The 21,320-nt window shown below is 37.2% G+C and overlaps 1 protein-coding gene across 12 annotated transcripts in view; it reads left to right on the top strand.

The window, feature by feature from the left end:
• Window positions 1-21,320, top strand: part of MALRD1 (MAM and LDL receptor class A domain containing 1) — a 754,524-nt gene that overhangs the window by 228,685 nt on the left and 504,519 nt on the right. For all 12 annotated transcript variants that reach the window (XM_086334563.1, XM_086334560.1, XM_086334554.1 and 9 more), the window contains 2 exons: window positions 9,989-10,135; window positions 16,558-16,655. In XM_086334563.1, coding sequence (XP_086190689.1) covers window positions 9,989-10,135; window positions 16,558-16,655 — 245 coding nt within the window. The remainder of the gene's footprint in view (window positions 1-9,988; window positions 10,136-16,557; window positions 16,656-21,320) is intronic.

The following is a 21,320-nucleotide window of genomic DNA, read 5'->3' as shown; positions in this document are numbered from 1 at the left end:
TGAATCTATGAACCCTCACAAACAGGAGGGTTTCTTAATTATTAAAAACTTTACATTTATTTTTGCTGCAGTGCTTTATTTTAGTGATATATTTTATTGAGCAACAGAAAAATATTATAACAAGATGGATATCACCTTTTTAATAATGAAAAGCTTTTACAATATGCTTCTGCTGATTGGTAAGTAAGGATTTTACTGAGAGTAATGGACAAAGATGTAGAAAAGATGAGAAAGCAAGGAAGAAACTCTCTGCCTGTTTGTAAATAGCAATTCAGTCTATTCCCAAGATACTTGGTTTTAACCATAAATTTAGGTAAAATAATCTCCTTACCGATATGATTTCCATGGATTTTTTTTTGTGCCCTTTTTTCATTAGAAAAGAGGCATTTCATTTTCTCTAATGTGACTGTCACTTTCCTCTTTTTTGCTTCATTAAAAAGTTTTTTTATTACAGACAATTTCGTTCATTTCTTGTGACAAATTCACCTTTCTAATGGTTTGTATTATTCTCAATTTCAATAATTGAGAGTAAATATATTTCTTGTCTTTTCAATTCCACATATTGAAACTTAAACTTATTAATAGCTTTTCTCCTTTCTTTCCCCGCAGTTGAAGGATTCTTTATGCTATCCTTTTAACTGGTTTTCTTCATCAAATTTCATCTAGAATATTAGTAGATACTTTAGCATTTGATTTTGGACATACTTTCCCATATTTCTTTATTGGAAGTTTTATTGATTACTTATCTGCTGTTTCCCGCATAGATTATATCTTGATACCATTTTGCTGTTTCCTTTGTGTGAATTTAGGGACCGATGTCTGTCCTTATCAAAAAGTAGTTTTACTTCATAGTCAGCTAAAGTTTCCAAATAATGTAAGCTCATTTAGTCAAATAGTCAAAGAACACCTGGCATGCTTGCTTGATTTAGATCAACTTTAAATAGGAGCTATGACATAAAAAGGTGGCCATGTTACATATTACAAAACATCCATAGAGTTTGGTGTCAGCATGAGTATTTCATGTACATATTTGTATAATCATTTTTGCTTGGAGGAAATTATTGCATAGTAATGGAATTACTAGAATCTATATAAATGTTATAATGTTATACTGTTTTCTGCACTGAAGTATTTAACATGTGCAGCCCATGTGTAATATGCAAAACATGTTAAATACTATAGTGCATAAAATAGTGTAGCACTGTACCAATTCTAACAATTCCATTACTATATAAATAAGTTTCTCCAAGCAAAAATGATTATACAAATAAGTACAGGAAATAATCATGTTTACATCAAATATATATATATGTTTTGTAGTATGTAACATGGCTACATTCTTATGTCATATCCCCTATATAAAGTATATAAACACATGTATATATATGTTATTGCAACATAAGAGGCTTTCCTTTGACATTTTAATCCAATTTCAAACATTGTACAATATACTTTGAGTTTGTATTTTATAAAATTGAATTCATTATACAAATTTTTTTATAAATAGAATTTTAAGGTCCATAAAACTCAAGAAAAATGTTTTTATACCTTTTTTTAAAATGTCAGCATAGGATAAATCTCTAGTATAGCTCATATTGCCGGGAGAAATATCAACTACCTCAGATATGCAGATGACACCAAGTGAAAAAGTTGGCTTAAAGGTCAACATTCAGAAAACTAAGATCAAGGCATCTGGTCCCATCACTTCATGGCAAATAGATGGGGAAACAATGGAAACAGTGAGAGACTTTATTTTGGGGGGTTCCAAAATCACTGCAGATGGTGACTGCAGCCATGAAATTAAAAGACGCTTGCTCCTTGGGAGAAAAGTTATGACCAACCTAGACAACATATTAAAAAGCAGAGACATTACTCTGCTGACAAAGGTCCATCTATTCAGAGATATGGTTTTTCCAGTAGTCATGTATAGATGTAAGAGTTGGACCATGAAGAAAGCTGAGTGCCAAAGAATTGATGCTTTTGAACTGTGGTGTTGGAGCCACTCTTGAGAGTCCCTTGGACTGCAAGGAGATCAAACCAGTCAATTGTAAAGGAAATTAGTCCTGAGTATTCATTGGAAGGACTGATGCTGAAGCTGAAGTTCCAAGACATTGGCCACCTGATGCGAAGAACTGACTCATTGGAAAAGACCCTGATGCTGGGAAAGATTGAAGGTTGGAGGAGAAGGGGCCGACAGAGGACAAAATGGTTGGATGACATCACTGACTTGATGGACATGAATTTGAGCACCCTCCGAGTGTTGGTGATGGACACTGCTGAGCAACTGAACTGATATTTATATATACAGCTTGAATACATCAGATTTTTTTTACTATATTCCAGAGGCTAAGTAAATATTAACTCATGAATATTATCAGTTGGTATCTGTGGTCAGTGTGATTTTTGCAAAAATGCATGTTTACTCAGGTAAACATTCTTTTGAAACCTGTGCCGCATCCTTCACCTCCAAAGATTTCCTTGTCCTTCCCTGCCCTCCCCCCTCCACTTTTTTGTAGCCACAACACTTGACCCAAGATTTATCTTCCTAACCGGGAGGGGCCGCGCATACAAGTGCCCTGGAAGCCTAGGTGCTGGAGGGTACCTGCCGCTATCTGCAGGCAGCAGAGGCGAAGGGCATGGCGGGGAGAGGGGCAGCCGGCGGTACTTGAGGCTGCGCCCCCTCTCCCACTTCCTCCTCCGCTGCCTCCTGGTTTTTCTCTGGCTCAGGTCAGTTAAGGGCCACCGAGTGTTTCAACATTTCCCAGCAGCGGAAAGGTTCAGGGCCCACCTGCTGCAGGTGAACCCCTGCCTGGGTCTAGCAGCCTCCACGACTGGCCCTTGCAGGTGAACCCACGCCGCGATGTCTTGGTACAGCGTTCATTCGGATGGTGGAAGGGGCGCCGCAGGACCCAAGACCCGCCGCCCTAGTGATCATGGTCCTGGGGGCGAAGGCACTGGCCTCTTGGCCATCGCCGCAGGTCACCCAGGTCCGGGGCCTCCCCTTAGCAGGGCATCCCCGTGTGACAGCGCCCCGGGACCTGGGCGCTCCTGTGGAGTCCTCACCTTCGCCGCTGCTCCTCCTTCCTGGAAGAGACCAGTCCAGCGGAGGTGGGGGTGCCGGAGGGAAAGGGGGGCCACCCCCTCTGACACTCCGGGGCAGGTGAGGTGTTGCCGGGAAAGGTGCCCAAACGGCAGTGGTCCCTGCGGGAGAACGTGGCCCAGGCCGCGGTGCCAGTGAGCCACGGAAGGTTCAGGGAGGGGCGCACCTGGGAGCCCCGAGCAGCCGCTGGAGGAGGGAAGCCCGGACGCTGTGACCGCTGTGACCGAGGGGAATCAGCCCCTGAGGAGAGGGGTGGTGGCCAAAGAACCCCGAGCAGCAGCGAGGAGCGCAGGCCTTTCCAGTTCTCAGAGCAGGAGCAGGACTGTAAGCCCTGCAAGGACGGGGAAGCGCCAGTGCGTGGTTTACTGCAAGCAGTTTTGTAGAACTTGTCCAAAGTCCTCTAACCCTTCCTAGTGGAGGATATCACCTGTCAAAGTTCCAGATAGCTTAGATGCTCTTGCCCAGTAAAACTTTGCCACTGTCCACTCTTAAAGGCTCAAGATTGGTGTTGGAGATGCACAGGCAAGTGCCTGTCCCCACAGCTGCTGCTGCTGCTAAGTCACTTCAGTCGTGTCTGACCCTGTGTGACCCCATAGATGTCCCCACAGCACTTTGAGCTTAAAATACATCGTTTACATGAACACGAAAGACGGTTCAGAGAACGGGTGCTTGTGGAGCAGACAAGTGAGCTTTTTTTCATGCTCCTTCTCCTTTCTGCCTCTCCCATTTTAAAATACTACGCTAAACGTTGTATTTTTTTTTTACAAGTATTAAGTATTGCAAAACAACTGGCAAAGTGTATAATACAGTATTGTTGACTATAGACACTACTTTGCTTAACCAAAATTTGTATCAACTGAACAGCATATGATTTCCAGTGTTTTCCATACCTGATGCAAGTGGAATCATTATTCTAAGTGAAATAAGCCAGTCACAAAAAGACAAATACTGCACAGTTCCAAACTATAGATTCTTGATGGTTATTAATATGATCCTGTATAAAACAGGGACATTTAAGAATAAAATACTCATGCCATATATTTTCTCCAACATTTCTAAAAAGATGTAACATATACCAGGTATACATTGGTATATGCATACATGGTCTAAAGGTATACATTGGCTAGCAGAACAACTAACAGATCAGATCAGATCAGTTGCTCAGTCATGTCCGACTCTTTGCGACCCCATGAATCACAGCACGCAGCACGCCAGGACTCCCTGTCCATCACCAACTCCCAGAGTTCACTCAGACTCACATCCATCGAGTCAGTGATGCCATCCAGACATCTCATCCTCTGTCGTCCCCTTCTCCTCCTGCCCCCAATCCCTCCCAACATCAGAGTCTTTTCCAATGAGTCAACTCTTCGCATGAGGTGGCCAAAGTACTGGAGTTTCAGCTTTAGCATCATTCCTTCCCAAGAAATCCCAGGGCTGATCTCCTTCAGAATGGACTGGTTGGATCTCCTTGGAGTCCAAGGGACTCTCAAGAGTCTTCTCCAACACCACAGTTCAAAAGCATCAATTCTTCGGCGCTCAGCCTTCTTCACAGTCCAACTCTCACATCCATACATGACCACAGGAAAAACCATAGCCTTGACTAGACGGACCTTTGTTGGCAAAGTAATGTCTCTGCTTTCAATATGCTATCTAGGTTGGTCATAACTTTGCTTCCAAGGAGTAAGTGTCTTTTAATTTCATGGCTGCAGTCACCATCTGTAGTGATTTTGGAGCCCAGAAAAATAAAGTCTGACACTGTTTCCACTGTTTCCCCATCTATTTCCCATGAAGTGGTGGGACCGGATGCCATGATCTTTGTTTTCTGAATGTTGAACTTTAAGCCAACTTTTTCACTCTCCACTTTTCACTTTCATCAAGAGGCTTTTGAGTTTCTCTTCACTTTCTGCCATAAGGGTGGTGTCATCTGCATATCTGAGGTTATTGATATTTCTCCTGGCAATCTTGATTCCAGCTTGTGTTTCTTCCAGTCCAGCATTTCTCATGATGTACTCTGCATATAAGTTAAATAAACAGGGTGACAATATACAGCCTTGACGAACTCCTTTTCCTATTTGGAACCAGTCTGTTGTTCCATGTCCAGTTCTAACTGTTGCTTCCTGACCTGCATACAAATTTCTCAAGAGGCAGATCAGGTGGTCTGGTATTCCCATATCTTTCAGAATTTTCCACAGTTGATTGTGATCCACACAGTCAAAGGCTTTGGCATAGTCAAATATACCTGATTTTCCAACATATGCTACAATGTGGCTAAATCTTGAAGACATTATGCTAAGTGAAATATGCAGGTCACAGCAGGACAAACATTGTATAATTCTACTTACCTAGAGGACTCAAAACAGGAAGCAGAATGGTGGTTGCCAGAGGTTGAAGGGAAGGGAAAAATGAGAATGTTTAATGGGTATGGAGTTTGGCTTTGGGATTATGGGAAAGTTCTGGAGACACATGATGGTGACAATGTACAACTGTGTAAAGGTGCTTACTGCCACTCAACTGGACACTTAAAAATGGTCAAAAAGGTAAATTTTATATAAGTGTGGTGGTGGTTTAGTCCCTAAGTTGTGTCTGGCTCTTGCAACCCCATGGACTATATAGCCCACCAGGCTCCTCTGTCCATGGGGTTCTCCAAGCAAGAATAATGGAGTGGGTTGCCATTTCTTTCTCCAGGGGAATCTTCCTGACCCAGGAATCAAACCTGGGTTTCTTGCATTGCAGGCAGATTCTTTACCAACTGAACTACAAAGGAAGCCCATATATTTTACCACAATAAAATGTTGAAAAAAAATATATATATAGTTCATGCAGAAAGACTGTGTGTCAACAAGGACAGAAGGATGGACAGATCAGTGTTTAAATTAGAGCAGTTTGGAAAATTCCATGGGAAAACTCTTTTAATTGAATGAAAAAATAGGGATGTTTTAGAGCATTTAAAATGCAAATAGAAATTGTGACACTTCAAAGAAGAAGGTACAATATTCAAGTGAAAGAAACTTAAACCAAGAATCCGGTGCAAGATGTTTAATTTTCAATATGATACTGTGCCTGAATGCTTTCCATATTTTGAAGAAAAATGTTGAATACTAAAATACCTCCTGAGGGTAAGGGATATATATGTACACTTAGTGGAGAAAAGATCTTGTGGGTTCTCAATAAATAAAATATTTTTGTTAGTATAATCATATTAAAACCTAGTGTCTGCTTAATGAATGTATAATTCCCACACAGACTTCTTTTCTTATACAATAGAGAACTGACTGACTGACTTCTGAACCGGGGAGTTCATAAATATTTTAATTTTCATGATCCAGAATTTTCCTCAGCTGCCACAATAAAATTCTTTTTCTCTTGCCAGTATGCTTCAGTGGTTAAACATGCAAGAGAAAGCTTTGTCATAATTTAAAAATATTACTCTAACTGATGAACTCAATGAAATTTCACTGAAATTATAAACTGTGGCATATCTCATCCTCTGATTAGAGATGGCTATATGTATTCTGCAGTCACAGAAATTTAAGTAAAAGCAACCAGATAATCCAAATCACTACTTGTCATGAATACAGTTTGTGTATAACATGAATAGGTACATTTTTAGATTTTATAAATATTTAACATTTAACACATGTGGTATCATAAGGCATTTATTAACTGCCTGCATGTGTTTGGCCCACCTGGTTTTACTTCAGATAATAACTTTATCTTAAATGTTTGGAATTATGTAGGGGAAATATTAAACTCCAGTACTTTGGCCACCTCATGCGAAGAGTTGACTCATTGGAAAAGACTCTGATGCTGGGAGGGATTGGGGGCAGGAGGAGAAGGGGACGACAGAGGATGAGATGTCTGGATGGCATCACTGACTCGATGGACATGAGTCTGAGTGAACTCTGGGAGTTGGTGATGGACAGGGAGGCCTGGCGTGCTGCGGTTCATGGGGTCGCAAAGAGTAGGACACGACTGAGCGACTGATCTGGTCTGATCTGAGAGGAAATATTAACGGAAGAACTGCAGCTTTGGTGACTGGAATTTGACTTATATTTTATAGTGCAGTTAAGTTCTGGAATATTTAGCTTTAAGAAAGTCCTTTGACATGTACTGGAGTGAATGTCATTGGTTTAAAACAAAAAAAACAGCTGAGCAGTTCACTAAGATCTCTATAGAAATGATTGCATCATTTTATAGAGGTGATTGCTTCCCTGGTAGCTCAGCTGGTAAAGAATCCGCCTGTGATGCAAAAGACTCCAGTTCGATTCCTGGGTTGGGAAGATGCCCTGAAGAAAGGATAGGCTGCCCACTCCAGTATTCTGGCCTGGAGAACAGTCCATGGCAAGGAGTCAGACATGACTGAGCGACTTTCACTTTCACTTTGCATCATTTTGCTTTCATATATCTTTATGGTGATGGGTTTTAAAAATTAATTTTCATTTTTCAAAAGACAGTGTTTTGGGTTTTGTGGAAAGTGCAATGATTGGCATTTTAACTGATAAAACATCCAGATAATGAAAGAAACGGTTAAAACTTTTCTTCTAAAGCTGAATTTCAACATGAATACGATCTATTTTGTCTTAAAATCTTTACGGGTTTTGTAGTTGAGTGATGCAGGCACAGATGTGAAACATCTGTGGAAGAGCTGGTGATGATTGGGTCGTTTTGTACTTTCCATTTCCAGTCAGTGGTATAGCCATTTCATACCATTGCGTCTAACAGTGATTGTTCTCTGCATGGTCTTGCTTGCTTCCTTTGTGTATTAACCTGTAATTTGTTGCTCCAATAGGGCTATATTGAATATATTGCCCAAACAGGGCACTTGAGAGGAAAGAGGAGAGATATTAATTATTCTCCTTGGACATGGGTATAAACTGGAACATTTCTGGGCCAACCCAGATGGGGGTGCTTGTGGTTGAGGGAGGAGGGATTCCTTGACCAAGTTCACAGTGAAGAATTGGGAACTTGTTAACACATTTTGGAGGTCAAGTATATATTTAAACCTTGTCTATTTGTATATTCTTCTGACTGAGAAGAGCTGGGAGGTGGCTTAGCAGGTGGTGAAGTTCACAGAAGACCAAAGAACTAGATCAGAAGATTTTCTGGATGCTGGGGGAGACAGTCACAGTTAGGTCATAAGTTCTTAACACTGTCAAAAAACCGAAGAGGCTCTGCTTGGAGCAATAACTGGCTATCAATAGCAGTATTCCAGCAACACTGTAACCAGAGCTGAGAAAAGAAAAACATCCAGAAGCAATAGATTTCCAGTTATGTACTATGTGGGTGAACAGCATTTCCTTGTCATGTTGATTCACCATTAGGTTATGAGCAACATTTTCCCATTATTATATGGTAGTTAATTTGCTTGTTTTTATTTTTGGAGAATACATTTAAGGGGAAATAATATTTGCTTGTAGAGAAAAATCTTTTGTTACATATCTATTATATGACTATCTAAAGAAGCATAGCTCTAAGAACTAAACATTGAATATACATGGAGAGTAAATTTGTGGCCTTATTTGCAAAGCATCCTTTAGTGTTCTAAGAGCTGACATATTAGTGATAAAATATCTGGTCGTGACCCAGGCGTCCATTTTTATAGAAATTTGAATATTCTTTGATTATTAAGATATAGTGAGCTTATTCAATATACTGGTAAAATTGGTCACATTTTTAAAAATTGAACAAAACCATTAAGAGCAAGCAGTGATGCAGTCGTTTAAATTTTGAGGCAAAGTCCCTGGTGTAGGGAGGCTTCAAAGTATAACCTTTGGTATCAGACAACTCAGTCTGGATATTCCATTTACTAAAATGTATCATAGGCAAGTTACTTAGCACTAACGTTTCCAAAAGATAATTATACTTGCTTTGTAGGGTGTTTGTGAACACAGATGGTAATATATGCAAAATACTTGGCACATACTTGGAGCTCAGTGGGAATACATCTATTCCTATTTTATTAAAGATCATAGAATTGTGATAAGGGGGAGCTGTCAAAACTTTAGGTGTTTTCTGACCAAGACCAAGAATTATTTTATCCTTCTTTTAGTTATGAAAATGCCTCTGCATAAAGAGGAATACTTGCAAATATGTTTTAAATTAATTTCATGGATTTATCCACCAAACTACTAATATAGGCTGATACGATAATTCTTATTTTAGGATAAGGAAACTTTATAATTTCTTGAAAGCACAAATCAAGTTGTTAGAATTTCTAGTGTACTACCCAGTCCACTGAAACTTGCTGTTTTCTTCCCTCACAAATTTGGTGACAAAGCTATGATTAGTGTTTAGGCCGCTTACTCTAAATCCTGACTTTCTCTAGAACTCGTTATCTTGTGATAAATGTAGGAACTTAAGTATTTTTCAACTTTGTAGTTGTGTATTAAGAGAAAGGAAAAAAGTGAAGTTCAAAAATATCTAATTTACCTGCAATCCAAAGTGGGCTGGGGATTTTTTTCTTTTCTTTTTTTTTTTTAGAGAAACTGTTAAACTAACATAATAGATTGAATTCTAAGGTGCTGACCTCAGGCTCTTCAGGTGTCCAGAATTAATTTAAATTCCATCCTTTTAACCATCCCAGCAGGTGAATCTTTTTCATCTTGGCAGTTGAACTGGTTACTCTGAAAAGCTGCAGAGTTTTACCTTGTGTTATTAAATGCAATAGAGATGGCCAACCAGGAAGAAATGTGCCAGGTGTAGATAGAAGAGTAGAAGGACGCTGCCTCACGCAGCACAACTTTGTGAGGTTGGAAAAAGCAAAACGACTCTGATGATCAGAAGACATTGATGGTTCTGACCACCTAAGTTGATGGGCTATGCTAGAGTCAATGTTTCCCTGCTTGCTCCCCCTTTATTCTCTTTTGTTTTCCTTTCTGTCCATAACAGCCAGTCATCTCAGGTGTGACTTTGAGTCTGGTTTCTGCGGCTGGGAGCCATTTCTCACAGAAGATTCACACTGGGAATTCATGAAAGGGCTGCCCAGTGCAGACCACCATCTTCCTGATGCTGAGCACCCAACAAACACAAATCATGGTAGGATATTTTCCTCTTTTCTTTAAAAAAAAATTTTTTTTCCCCCTGTTTTGGAAGGATGATTCTGTGCATTTTCATTTCCCACTGTAGACTGTATAAGTGGAACTCTGGTTTGTCTTGCTTTCATTTCTTCTAATCAACTTCATAATTTGTGGTTGAGTTTCCTGAAAGGAGCATTAATTTAATAACAAAACGTTTTGTTACACCTTTTAAAAGGTGGGATTGAAGGCATGAAGAGGGGAAAAGTCTTCTGATAATTTTCTCTCGTCATGAATCATGTACAGTAGGCTTGCCTTCTTTTTGGAACAATCCAAGTTTTGCAAAACAGAATAGTTTAATCCTTTTTCTAGGAAAAGAGAACAGAGATTTAGCACTAGCTCGAAAATAAATTGCAAATACTCTAATACAACTTAATCACCCTTAAAGCTTCTTTGTAACAGTCTTACTTTTTCCCCCGTATATCCTTTTATTTTAACCAGCAGTACATTTTTTACATATCCCCTTCAAATAGAGCAACCATAACTATATATAGCATTCCACTGAAGGGTTGTAAAACTCCAGGGAAAATAGAAGGGTTTTGTTCTGTTTTTGTTTTGTTTGATGAATTGCAAAGGTACATTAGTTTCATATAACTTTATAATAACACAACTCTGCCATAGATCCTCTTTAAGCTTGCATAACCTCCACTAGATATTATATCTCTTTCTCCTTTGAGATTTCCAAAGAAGTACACCAAAACTAATAGAGTTGACTGTGTTTTTAGCCATTGGAAATTGGGGTTAGTGGGGAAGGATGTTAGAGGGCAGAGAGGGAGCCTGGCTATTCATCCCATCTGTTGTCTATAAACTCAGCTTATTATTTAACAGTAGATTAAGATCTTAATTTCTGCTCATGTGCCAGTGGGTCTTATTTTTCCCTTCAGATTCTGTAGCAGATTGGATTAAATTTACAGTTTAAAATAGGAAGGAGACTATTAATTATTGAAACTACATTTATTACTAGTACATTTCCTCAAAGTTTATATGTTTTCTTAAACCAATTGAGTACATACCATATATTAGACCTGGGTGTATACCAGTGGAAAGATATTTGAGTTGTTCCTACATTTTGGTGATTATGAGCATATAATTTAGACATAAATTTTCATTAGAGTTGAGCACTCTGTCCAATTCCTATGTATAATTAATGTTTCCACTCTGATTAGTAAAAAGACCCTACTGCTTCTGGCCCTTTATGATCTTGGGGCAGTGTTTCAGCTGCTCCTTTTAGAAGGTTTTCCTCCAGCCTCAGGTGGTTACCTTATGCCCACGCCCTGGTCAGTACTCAGGTGGAGAGTTGGAGGGAACTCTCTGGAGATCTCCGGAGTTCGCTCTCTTTGCAGCTCTCCTTTTCCTGGAACTCTGCTTCATGAACTTTGGCCACTTGTGTTTCCCCAAACTGCAGTCTTTTCAACTTGAGAAGACCTCCACACTGCTGGCCTCCGCCTCCCTGATTGGCAGTTGAGAACTGGGTTTAGGTAGCAAGCTGGGAAAATTGTGTAGCTTCGTTCGTTTGTTTCCTCTCTCAGAGATCATTGTGATTCTATATTCCCATTGTCCTACATTTGAAAACCATTATATAATATAAATTGTTTTGATTTCTTTGCTAGGGTAAGATAGAAGACTAAATCTGATGCCTGATATTCAACCTTGCCTTAAAACAGAAAAAAGCCTAATTCCTTTTGTTAATTTGCTTAATTTCTTTGGTCTGGGTATGCTGTAATATATCTAGCCATCCTCTTATTGCATAACAATATTATGACAATGCTGCAAAATCTATACTGGTATGCATTTTCTTATATGGGGATCTTTAATTCTATGTAGTAAATAACTAACAGTGATACTCCTATTTTTTACAGAAATGTACTTTCTCTCAAAATTGTAATACTTAAAATTCTAGCAGCAAAAGGAGTACTGTTTTCTATTTGTCTACCATCAATAGACATGCTATTCTCTTAATTAAAAAAAAAACTTACGTGTAAAAAATGATTTCTCATTTCATCACTTCCCTGGTGGCTCAGAGGTTAAAGCATCTGCCTGCAATGAGGGAGACCTGGGTTCGATCCCTGGGTTGGGAAGATCCCCTGGAGCAGGAAATGGCTACCCACTCCAGTATTCTTGCCTATAAAATCCCATGGACAGAGGAGCCTGGTGGGCTACAGTCCACGGGGTAGCAAAGAGTCGGATACAACTGAGCGACTTCACTAAGCTTTATATAAATGGAAATATATAACCTTGATTTGTATTTCATGGAAAGATGATCTTTTTCAAATGTTTCTAATTTTTTCCATTTATTTAGATCTTTAATTTCTCTATATTTGAAGCTTCAGTGTATAAATTTTAAAAAGATTTTGCTAATATTTCCTTAGGTTTTTAAAAACTTTTGCAGCTATTGTAAATGTCACATTTTAAAAACTTAATTTTTGGAGTTGTTCCTGTATATATAAATGTAGTTATATTTTAAAATATTGACCTTGTATTCAGTGACCTTGCTTATTTTAAAATTATAGTTAAGAATTTATAAATTATGGGCTCATAATTATTTTGTCTTCAAAGATTGACAATTTTATTTCCTTCTTTCTAAATCTTAAACTCTCTATTTTCAGTTTTATTGCTCTGACAAGGACCTCTGGAAAAATGTTGGCTAGAGCTGGTGATAGCTGCTGTACTTGTCTTATTCCTGTTGAGGGGAAAAATTGTCAGTAATTCAGCCTTGAATACTATAGTTACTAAAAGGTTGTTTTGTATTAGATAAAGATGTTCCTATTTGTAGTGTTAAAGTTTATGTATATGTGTGTGTGTGTGTTGGGGGGAGCCTGGGGTCTTATGATTGTATTTTATGATGAAGTATTTTTGGATATACTTCCAAAAATATATCTCTGGATTTATTTTCTTACAAGCCTGCCCCACAGAATGCTCTGAGTTAAGAGACCTATGGAATTATAGCATACCAGAGTGACTGTTCCTGTTTCTTTGGTATTTATTTAATAAATAATTAAAATAATAATTATTTTGTCTCTGAAGATATTTTTAATATAAATATAATTAATAAATATTCAAAATATTTATTTTGAATTAAAAATATTCAAAATATTTTGTCTTCAAAGATATTTTAAATATAAATAATAAGCATTCAAATATAAATATAAATATTTGGATTTAATTATTTATTAATTATTTAATCTGTTAAAACTGGGTTTATGATTTTCAGAACATATTGTGATAATCATCATTGTGATATTATCTTTTTTGTTTATAATAAAATAATGATTTTTTCAAACATTAAACCACCCTTGTATTCCTGACGCAAACTTCTTTTGACTGGTTTTATTTATGATTTCTTCCTGCATAATGGTATATTTGTGATATTTTTACCTAAATTCATTATAAGGTATTTTCTAATGTTCTCACAGCATCTAAGGAATCCTTTTTGGGCCATATTGCATTACAAGGGGTGCATCCTTTGCAAAAGGTGAGGTTGGGGCTGGCCTGGACAGTGTAGCCTGGGGAGGCTGACCCCTCCATTCTTTATTTTTATACTGTGCTGGTCAGCTAGCCCCTCTGGTGTTACAGGAGTTTTACAAGAACAGTTTTACGATGAACAGTTAAGATAAACAGAAACAGTCTCTTTGGTATGCTATAATTCCATAGGTCTCTTAATTCAGAGCATTCTGTGGTCCAGGCCTGTAAGAAAATAAATCCAGAGATATATTTCTGGAAGTATATGGGCCTGGGGTCAGAGTTCATTCTCTTTAGGGTCTACCTGCATATATAAATTTTAAGTCAATACTGTCTGTTTTTCAAGCATTTGGTTAAAATGTTCTCTAGATGGCATTTAGCTTCCACATCAGTTTTCACTAATGTAATATTTTCATAATATTATCTTTTCGTCTAAAACATGTTATCTCTTTTCACTTAATCAGAAGTCTTATAGTTTTTCATGGAGTTTTATGATGTTCTTCATACAAGTCCTGTCCTTTTCTTGTTAAATTTATTCCTACATATCTTGTATCATCATTGTTAATTGTGAGTAGAATATTTCTTATCATTCTATATTCAGGGTCTTATTGCTAAAATAAATTAAAAAACTTAGAAGTATTTCTCTGAATTTACCTTGCTAAATTCTCTTATTGATACCTGTCTTTATTAAAAGAGAATTTGTTGGGGTGTCTGATTTTACAATTACATTATTGGCAATACTGGAACGCTATCTCTACTTTTCTGTTGTATTTACTAGAAATTTTATTTTCTTGACTTGCACATTTGCTAGACCTATGAGATAATATTAGTCTAAGATAAGTAATATTATCATATTATATCATATCATAATATTTCCTCTAATTAGTAATAGTGACATAATTTTCTAGGTAGTTTCTCATTATAATTAAAATAATTTTGTTGTTGGCCATTGAAGACATTATTTATTTTGAGGTAGATCATTAATCTTTATTGTTTCTTTTTAACATTTTATTGAGGTTATTGGGAATGAATGACTATTTTTCACAGTCTTTTCAATATTTGTTTATAAGGGTTTCCCTGGTGGCTCAGACGGTAAAGACTCCGCCTGCAATGCAGGAGACCCGGGTTTGATCCCTGAGTCAGGAAGATCCCCTGGAGAAGGAAATGGCAATCCAGTCCAGTATTCTTGCCTGGAAAATCCCATGGATGGAGGAGTCTGGCCAACTACAGTCCATGGGTTGCAAAGAGTCATACACGACTGAGCGATTTCACTTTTGCTTTCACTCTATATGACTCTATTATTTTACTCTTTAATTTGATCTTATTGACTATGTTGATAAGACTGTTAAACCAAACTTCTATTCTTGGAAAGCTCATTGGTCGGGGCACAGCATTTTTTTTTAAGAATTGCAAATGCAATTGATACATTTTAATTAGAGTTTTGTATCTATGATCATGAGTGATATTGATCTATAGTTTAATTCTCTTTTCATCATTTTTAACATTAGAGATATCTGGCACCATAAAATGAGTCAAGGAACTGTTCATATTTTCCTAAAACCTGTGATATATGGAAGTAATGTGCAAATATTTGTTCTTTAAAAATAAAATAAATGGTGGGGCCATACACCCTGGTAGATTGTTTTCCTATCACTTTTCCAGTTAATTTTGTGGGATAATCAACTTGTTCAAACCTTTTGCTTCTTTTAGATTTTGGAGTTTTAGTGTTTATGTGTTTCATCCTTCATTAACTGCTTGTTCGAAATTGTCCATATTGTTTTAAATGACCAGAGGAGTAAGATCTTTGAATATTGTTAATGTTTAGAACTTTTATTAGTCTTTTGGCAATATTCAGTTGATTTTTACTTGAACCTGAAGATTTTTGAGCTGGAATAATTTTTCAAAGTCATCTTTTCCTACTCTTTTATAGGTGAAATAGAGAATTTAATGAACTCATATACTCTTTCTATTACTCTTAGTCTGGAGTTGGGAACAGTGGGCATTATCCTTCCCAATTGGGTTTGGATTTAAAGCCCATAGAAACTGGGTTCTGTTTTTCTCACTCAGAGACTGCACTGTTGACTTGCAGCCGTGGTAGTTTGGTTAAACATGTGGTGGTACCTGTAACACATTTAATTATGAAATCCTTTTCATTCTGTGCAATCAGCGTTGATCTGGCTAAGAAAATTCCCTTCTGAATGTGTTTTATTTCATCAAAATAGTTGTTTTTACTATTTTGTGATTATCAAAGGGCAGAATCAGACCTTGACATTGTGCAGCATAGACTACCTTGTAAATTTTCATTAGTCAAGGAAGCTACCCTGACCACTCTTCTGAATGTGTGATCTTTCCGGCTGCTAAGAGATGTTATCCCCCCTGTACATTTGCCATTAGCACTTCCATTGTAGTTAAAATCTAAAAGCAGTTATTTTGTTAACACTCAGATTACATCTTTAATTAAGCTTTCATTCCCACCAGCACAGACAACAATGACAAACATGTAAGCCCCAGGAGAAACCAAGCTCATTCTATAGGCTCTCATCTTTCAGTACATCCAGAAGAAATTTACAAGTAAAGATCTCCTAGGAATTTTCTAAAGGCATGCTGAATATCTAATTGTAAATTTAGAAGCTTCGTTTAATTTAATTTCAAACCGTGACTTAAGCCAATAAAACATGTTCATTGAGAGAATTTAGATCAAGAGCTTATTTTTCATCAATGAGATTTTATTTCAAATATTTAGTGTTATCCATATGACAGCAATTCATGGTTATCTCTGGAATTTAATGGTAAAGAAGTAAAAACGTAATTTTCTTTATCTGATTGACAGTTGAATGTGTGCACGGTTGAGCTATTAGAGCAAAGAACCGCCAAATGTACAAGAGAAGAACTTTTATCCACATGACTTTATGTTTGTTTTTGCAGGATCATTTATTTATTTTGGGGCACATCAACCACCTGCAGTGGCCAAGCTTGGAAGTCCTGTTCTTACAAAATCAGTCACTGCCTCTACCCCATGTCAGGTAACCAATTACTGGAATTTTCATTGGCCAGTCTGTGGTTATAAACCGTTAGGCTTGGGTTACTCCAGCTAGTAAATGCCTCCTATGTTTTACTACTATTTTCATGATGTATTGAGAGATCTGTGTGAGCTATTTCAACAGGAAATGTCATGTCATTCCAAAAGACATTTACAGCGTATAACTTGCACCCTTTGTTTGGGGGGCCTATTCAAAAATATTTCTATCATTTTGTATTCTTTCCATGTAGTTCTTTCAATAATTTAAAGCTGTGGATACACGTTGCCCCAACTGCTTGTTATTTTGGCCAGAAATGTTGCTAATAATTGAGGAAAATAAAAGCAGTTTAACAAATTCTGTTGAAAACAAGATGAAAGGGTGAATAAATGAAGACAAATCTGTGCAGGAAAAATAAATATATTTCCAGAATTTTATTTTTTCAGTTAGTCTTTCTGGTGCCACTAAACACAGACCAAGCGGTAAAACACTCAGTTCATTCCCACAGCATAACAGAGAAGAAGGCGAGGGAACTTTGGAGTCAGATGAACCTGGTTCCAATTTCACTTCTGCCACAGATGATATGCTCTGAGACTCAGTGTCCACACTGGAAGCATAGTGTTAGTACACCTACTTCACATGGTTGTGAGAACTCAAATGTGATTAAATAAAGAATCTGGGAAAGTATTTGGGACATAGTAGGTGTTCAATAAACATAATCCTTCCATTTTTCCATAACACTAATGTTTCCATTAGAAGTTTTTATCCTTTTGAGAGTTCTAACATGTCTCTGAGCCTGTAGATTTCAGCTTTCTTTTTCTCCCTTTACTTATCAGAAAATAATGAAGGGATCAGTAGTCCCACACACTAAATTCATTGCCTGGAAATGCAGGGTTACAGAATTAATTCAGGCATTCCTGGTGATAAATTACAGATCATTCAGAGGTGTAAATTTAATTATACTTTCAGCATGGTATAAGCCTGACTGAGAGAGCCTGCAACTCTTAATAGATTGTCCTACTCTTTTTATTTTTTCCTTTGTTTTTTTGTTGTCCATATCTTTGTGAGAATTTGGATTAAAACAATGGCCTGAACTCCACCTCCATCTCACCCACTTGGACTCTAGACTCTCCCACCTTTGGTTTATTTTAATTAAATCTGATGTGATAGATATAGATTTTTTTGGAGAACTTGTGAAACATTTACTTGCTCTTTAAAAGCACTTTACAGACTTACTGAACTTTAACTCAAGATCACATACCAAAGTAATGCAACTGCTGTTGTTAAATTCATTAAAGACTGGATAAAAAGGAATGGAATGTATTAATTCTGCCTCTTTTACAGAAGTATGGAAACTAACATTAAGAACTTATTAGAAATTCTGAGACTCATTAAGAAATCATACAGCTCTCTTCTTTTTCAAGATGATTTGCATTTCCTGTTGTGTGTGGGTAGCCATTAATTTGTGGTCATTGGGATTGACCCACAATTTATGATTCTTTCCACTTGGGGACATTTTTCTTTATTGTGGCTTAAATTTGGAGCTTACCTATGGGAGCTATTGGGGTGGAGCCTCAGTAAAAGCAATGAGCAATTTAGATGCTTTGTTGTTTGTCTCTCCACCTTTGTTCTCAGATACTAATTTAGGGGCTTGCCTTGATTTGTGGAAAAATAAGAGGTTACAGAGGAAGACTGCCAGAGGAAGTCTTTGTTCCCTTTTAACTGCATCTGCTTGAATGTTAGGAATATTTGAGTTAGAAGGGTGGATATTTGGGTTACTTCATAGTACTTTCCAGCTTAGAATTATTATTTAATTGTTATAGGTTATTCATAGTCTGAGATGGGCATAGCCAAGGAGAGATCCCATAGGAGTATTTTAAGAATATACTATTACTTTTTTAGAAGTCTGTGGTAATGTGTGTTTCTTTCTTTCATGAAAGTTACAAAATAAGCTAACAGAACAAATTCTTATCTTCCTCAGTAACCAGAAAATGCAGCTGATCTTCCTAATTGGAACCTATTGATCATAGCTGTATTCATGGAATAGCAAATGTTCTTTGTAATAAAATAATAAAGAGAGGCAGTGAGATAACCAAAGTGAGGAACTTTGATATGATTAAAGCTTTCATCTTATGAAATTATATGATTTTTTCTCTACATAATCATATCAGGCTAATACAGCTAAGAATATATTTTTGAAAGGACTTTATGAAAGGAATATGAAGCTTTCTTTTGAAACTTTTTCTAACAGACTTTTAGGGTCATTTTGCATGAATTACCTTGTACTTTATGTGTAGACTACACATGCCATCGACATACAGAATTGGTCCTGCAACTATGCAGTATTCATGGTGTGGACTTTTATTTAAAAGCTTCAAAAACTCCTTTAGTCACTGGTGGAAATTTGGCATTTTTCCTTAGAATAGCCAGGAGATAGGACACACAGAACATGTGGAAGCCAGAAGCTAGTATTTCTTATTGCTGTTGAAATACTGTTACTGTTTTTAATAAATCAGGAAATATAGAATATGAAAGAGGTTTGTGAGAATATTAATATTTATATTTGAGTTACTGTTTGAAAGACCAAATATCTCACTTCACAATTAAATATAGCAGGACTGATAACATGAAGCTTTTGCTTTCAATGCTATTAACAGTTTATCTGTTTGACTTTTGTTCTAAATTCCCCAACACATACTTGCTATTCTAATAGTCTTTAATTTAAAAATTCTTAAAATTAAAAAAAAAGTCAATGGGTATATCAGGAAAAATATTGATGAAACAAAAGATAGACTGGTTCCAAAAATAAAGTTTGAGGGCCAGGCTACATGTTTGAATTGAAGTATCCCAGCAGCTAGTACAGAGAGACATGTGAGTTGTCATTTGGCTCAGGTTCAAGGAATTAAAAAACAAAAGAAAAATAATTCTTCTGAGACTCCTGAGTGCATACATACAAGTGTAAATGTTCTTTCTCTGACTCAGTGCACACCTGTTACTTCCATACTCCATGTGGATATTAAAGGGACAATAGAAACACATTTGTCATAATATAGAAAATATTTGCCAAAATATAGAATTTAGTGAAGGATACTAATAGCAGTTCAGTGTTAAATGCTTCACAGCATGATAAAAAATATAATATATGTAATACCAGAGTGGGCAGCCATTACCTTCTCCAGAGGATCTTCCTGACCCAGGGATCAAGCCCAGGTCTCCTGCATTCCAGACAGATTCTTTACCATCTGAGCCACCAGGGAAGCCCAATATATAATATTATCTGTAATTATGTGTAATGTATAAAGTAACAACACATACATTAAACATATATAAGATATATAACATTTAACAATATAAAATGTAACAGTGATAACCCACTTGTAGCAACTCTCTCAATGAGTTTTAAGAGGCCATGTTTTATCATGTTCCCGTACTAGAGTGATAAAGTCTTATCAGAGAGAAATTTAGGAAATTTGCGGTGGGACTTGAAATGGTGCAATCATGATTTGTTCTGTTTTCTTTACTCCAAGGATAGGATTAGATCATGTTAGAGATCCTGGGCTTCCCCAGTGGCGCTGGTGATAAAGAACCCACCTGCCAGTGCAGGTTAGATGTAGAAGACTGGGGTTTGTTCCTGGGTCGAACTAGAGTGGGTTTCGATGTATTCTTGCCTGAAGAGTCCCATGGACAGAGGAGCCTGGCAGGCTGCAGCCCTGCGGGGCACACAGAATTGGACACAGCTGAAGCGACTTTGCATGCATGCATACATGTTAGATATTCTAGAGGAAACAATGGATTTTGGGGAAAAGTTGAGCAGATATTCTTTCTTATTGGACATGGTTAAAACACACCCAGATTAATCATTTAGATGAGAAAAGACTATATTTTATTGAAGACTTCAAACTTCCACTTAAGCTCATTCAGATAAAAAAGTCAGTCAAAAGCATCATCATGACTAGGAGTCGTAAGAATCACTATAGTAGTAGTAGTGTTAGTCACTTAGTCATGTATGACTCTTTGTGACTCTATGGACAGTAGCCCACCAGGCTCCTCTGTCCATGAGATTCTCCAGGCAAGAATACTGAAGTGGGTTGCTATGTTCTTCTCCAGGGGATCTTCCCAACCCAGGGATTGAACCCAGGTCTCTATGCATTGCCTGCGATACAATAGACCTGGGTTCAATCCCCGGGTCAGGAAGATCCCCTGGAGAAGGGCATGGCAACCCACTCTAGATTTCTTGTACTCCAGTATTCTGGTAATGTTAAAGGGGGATGTATGAGAGAGACAGATGAATGCTCCCTCTGTACTACATGGACTTATTCCCAGCTGAGTTTTGAGGAGTTACAGATATCTTGTTTCTTTCTCTTTTTTTGGTGTATGCATGTTTTATTTTTTTGTCTTATTCTGGATCTTGAAGCTACAACAGGTGTTGGAAACACCAGACAGGGGTCGATGTTTGTGGCCGAGAAAACAAAGCTAACTGCGCATTTGGAGAAAATGAGAAAAGACATGAAGATTTGACCAATAAGCTCCCTCATAGGGAAGCAAAAGGAGTCAAGAGCATAAGAAAGTTGAGGAAAAAAGCAGAAAATCTAAAGAGTAGAGTTCTGATTGGAGACAAACCCAAATCAGATGAAATAGCAAAGAGAAATAAAGAAGACATTATTTTGAGCT

This window comes from Bos grunniens, chromosome 13 (assembly GCF_055505025.1).
Source record: "Bos grunniens cultivar Pamir isolate PY7600 chromosome 13, Bosgru_T2T1.0, whole genome shotgun sequence".
Classification (NCBI taxonomy): Eukaryota; Metazoa; Chordata; class Mammalia; order Artiodactyla; family Bovidae; genus Bos; species Bos grunniens.
Note: the sequence above shows the minus strand (reverse complement) of the source record. Positions and strands in the feature narration are given on the sequence as shown.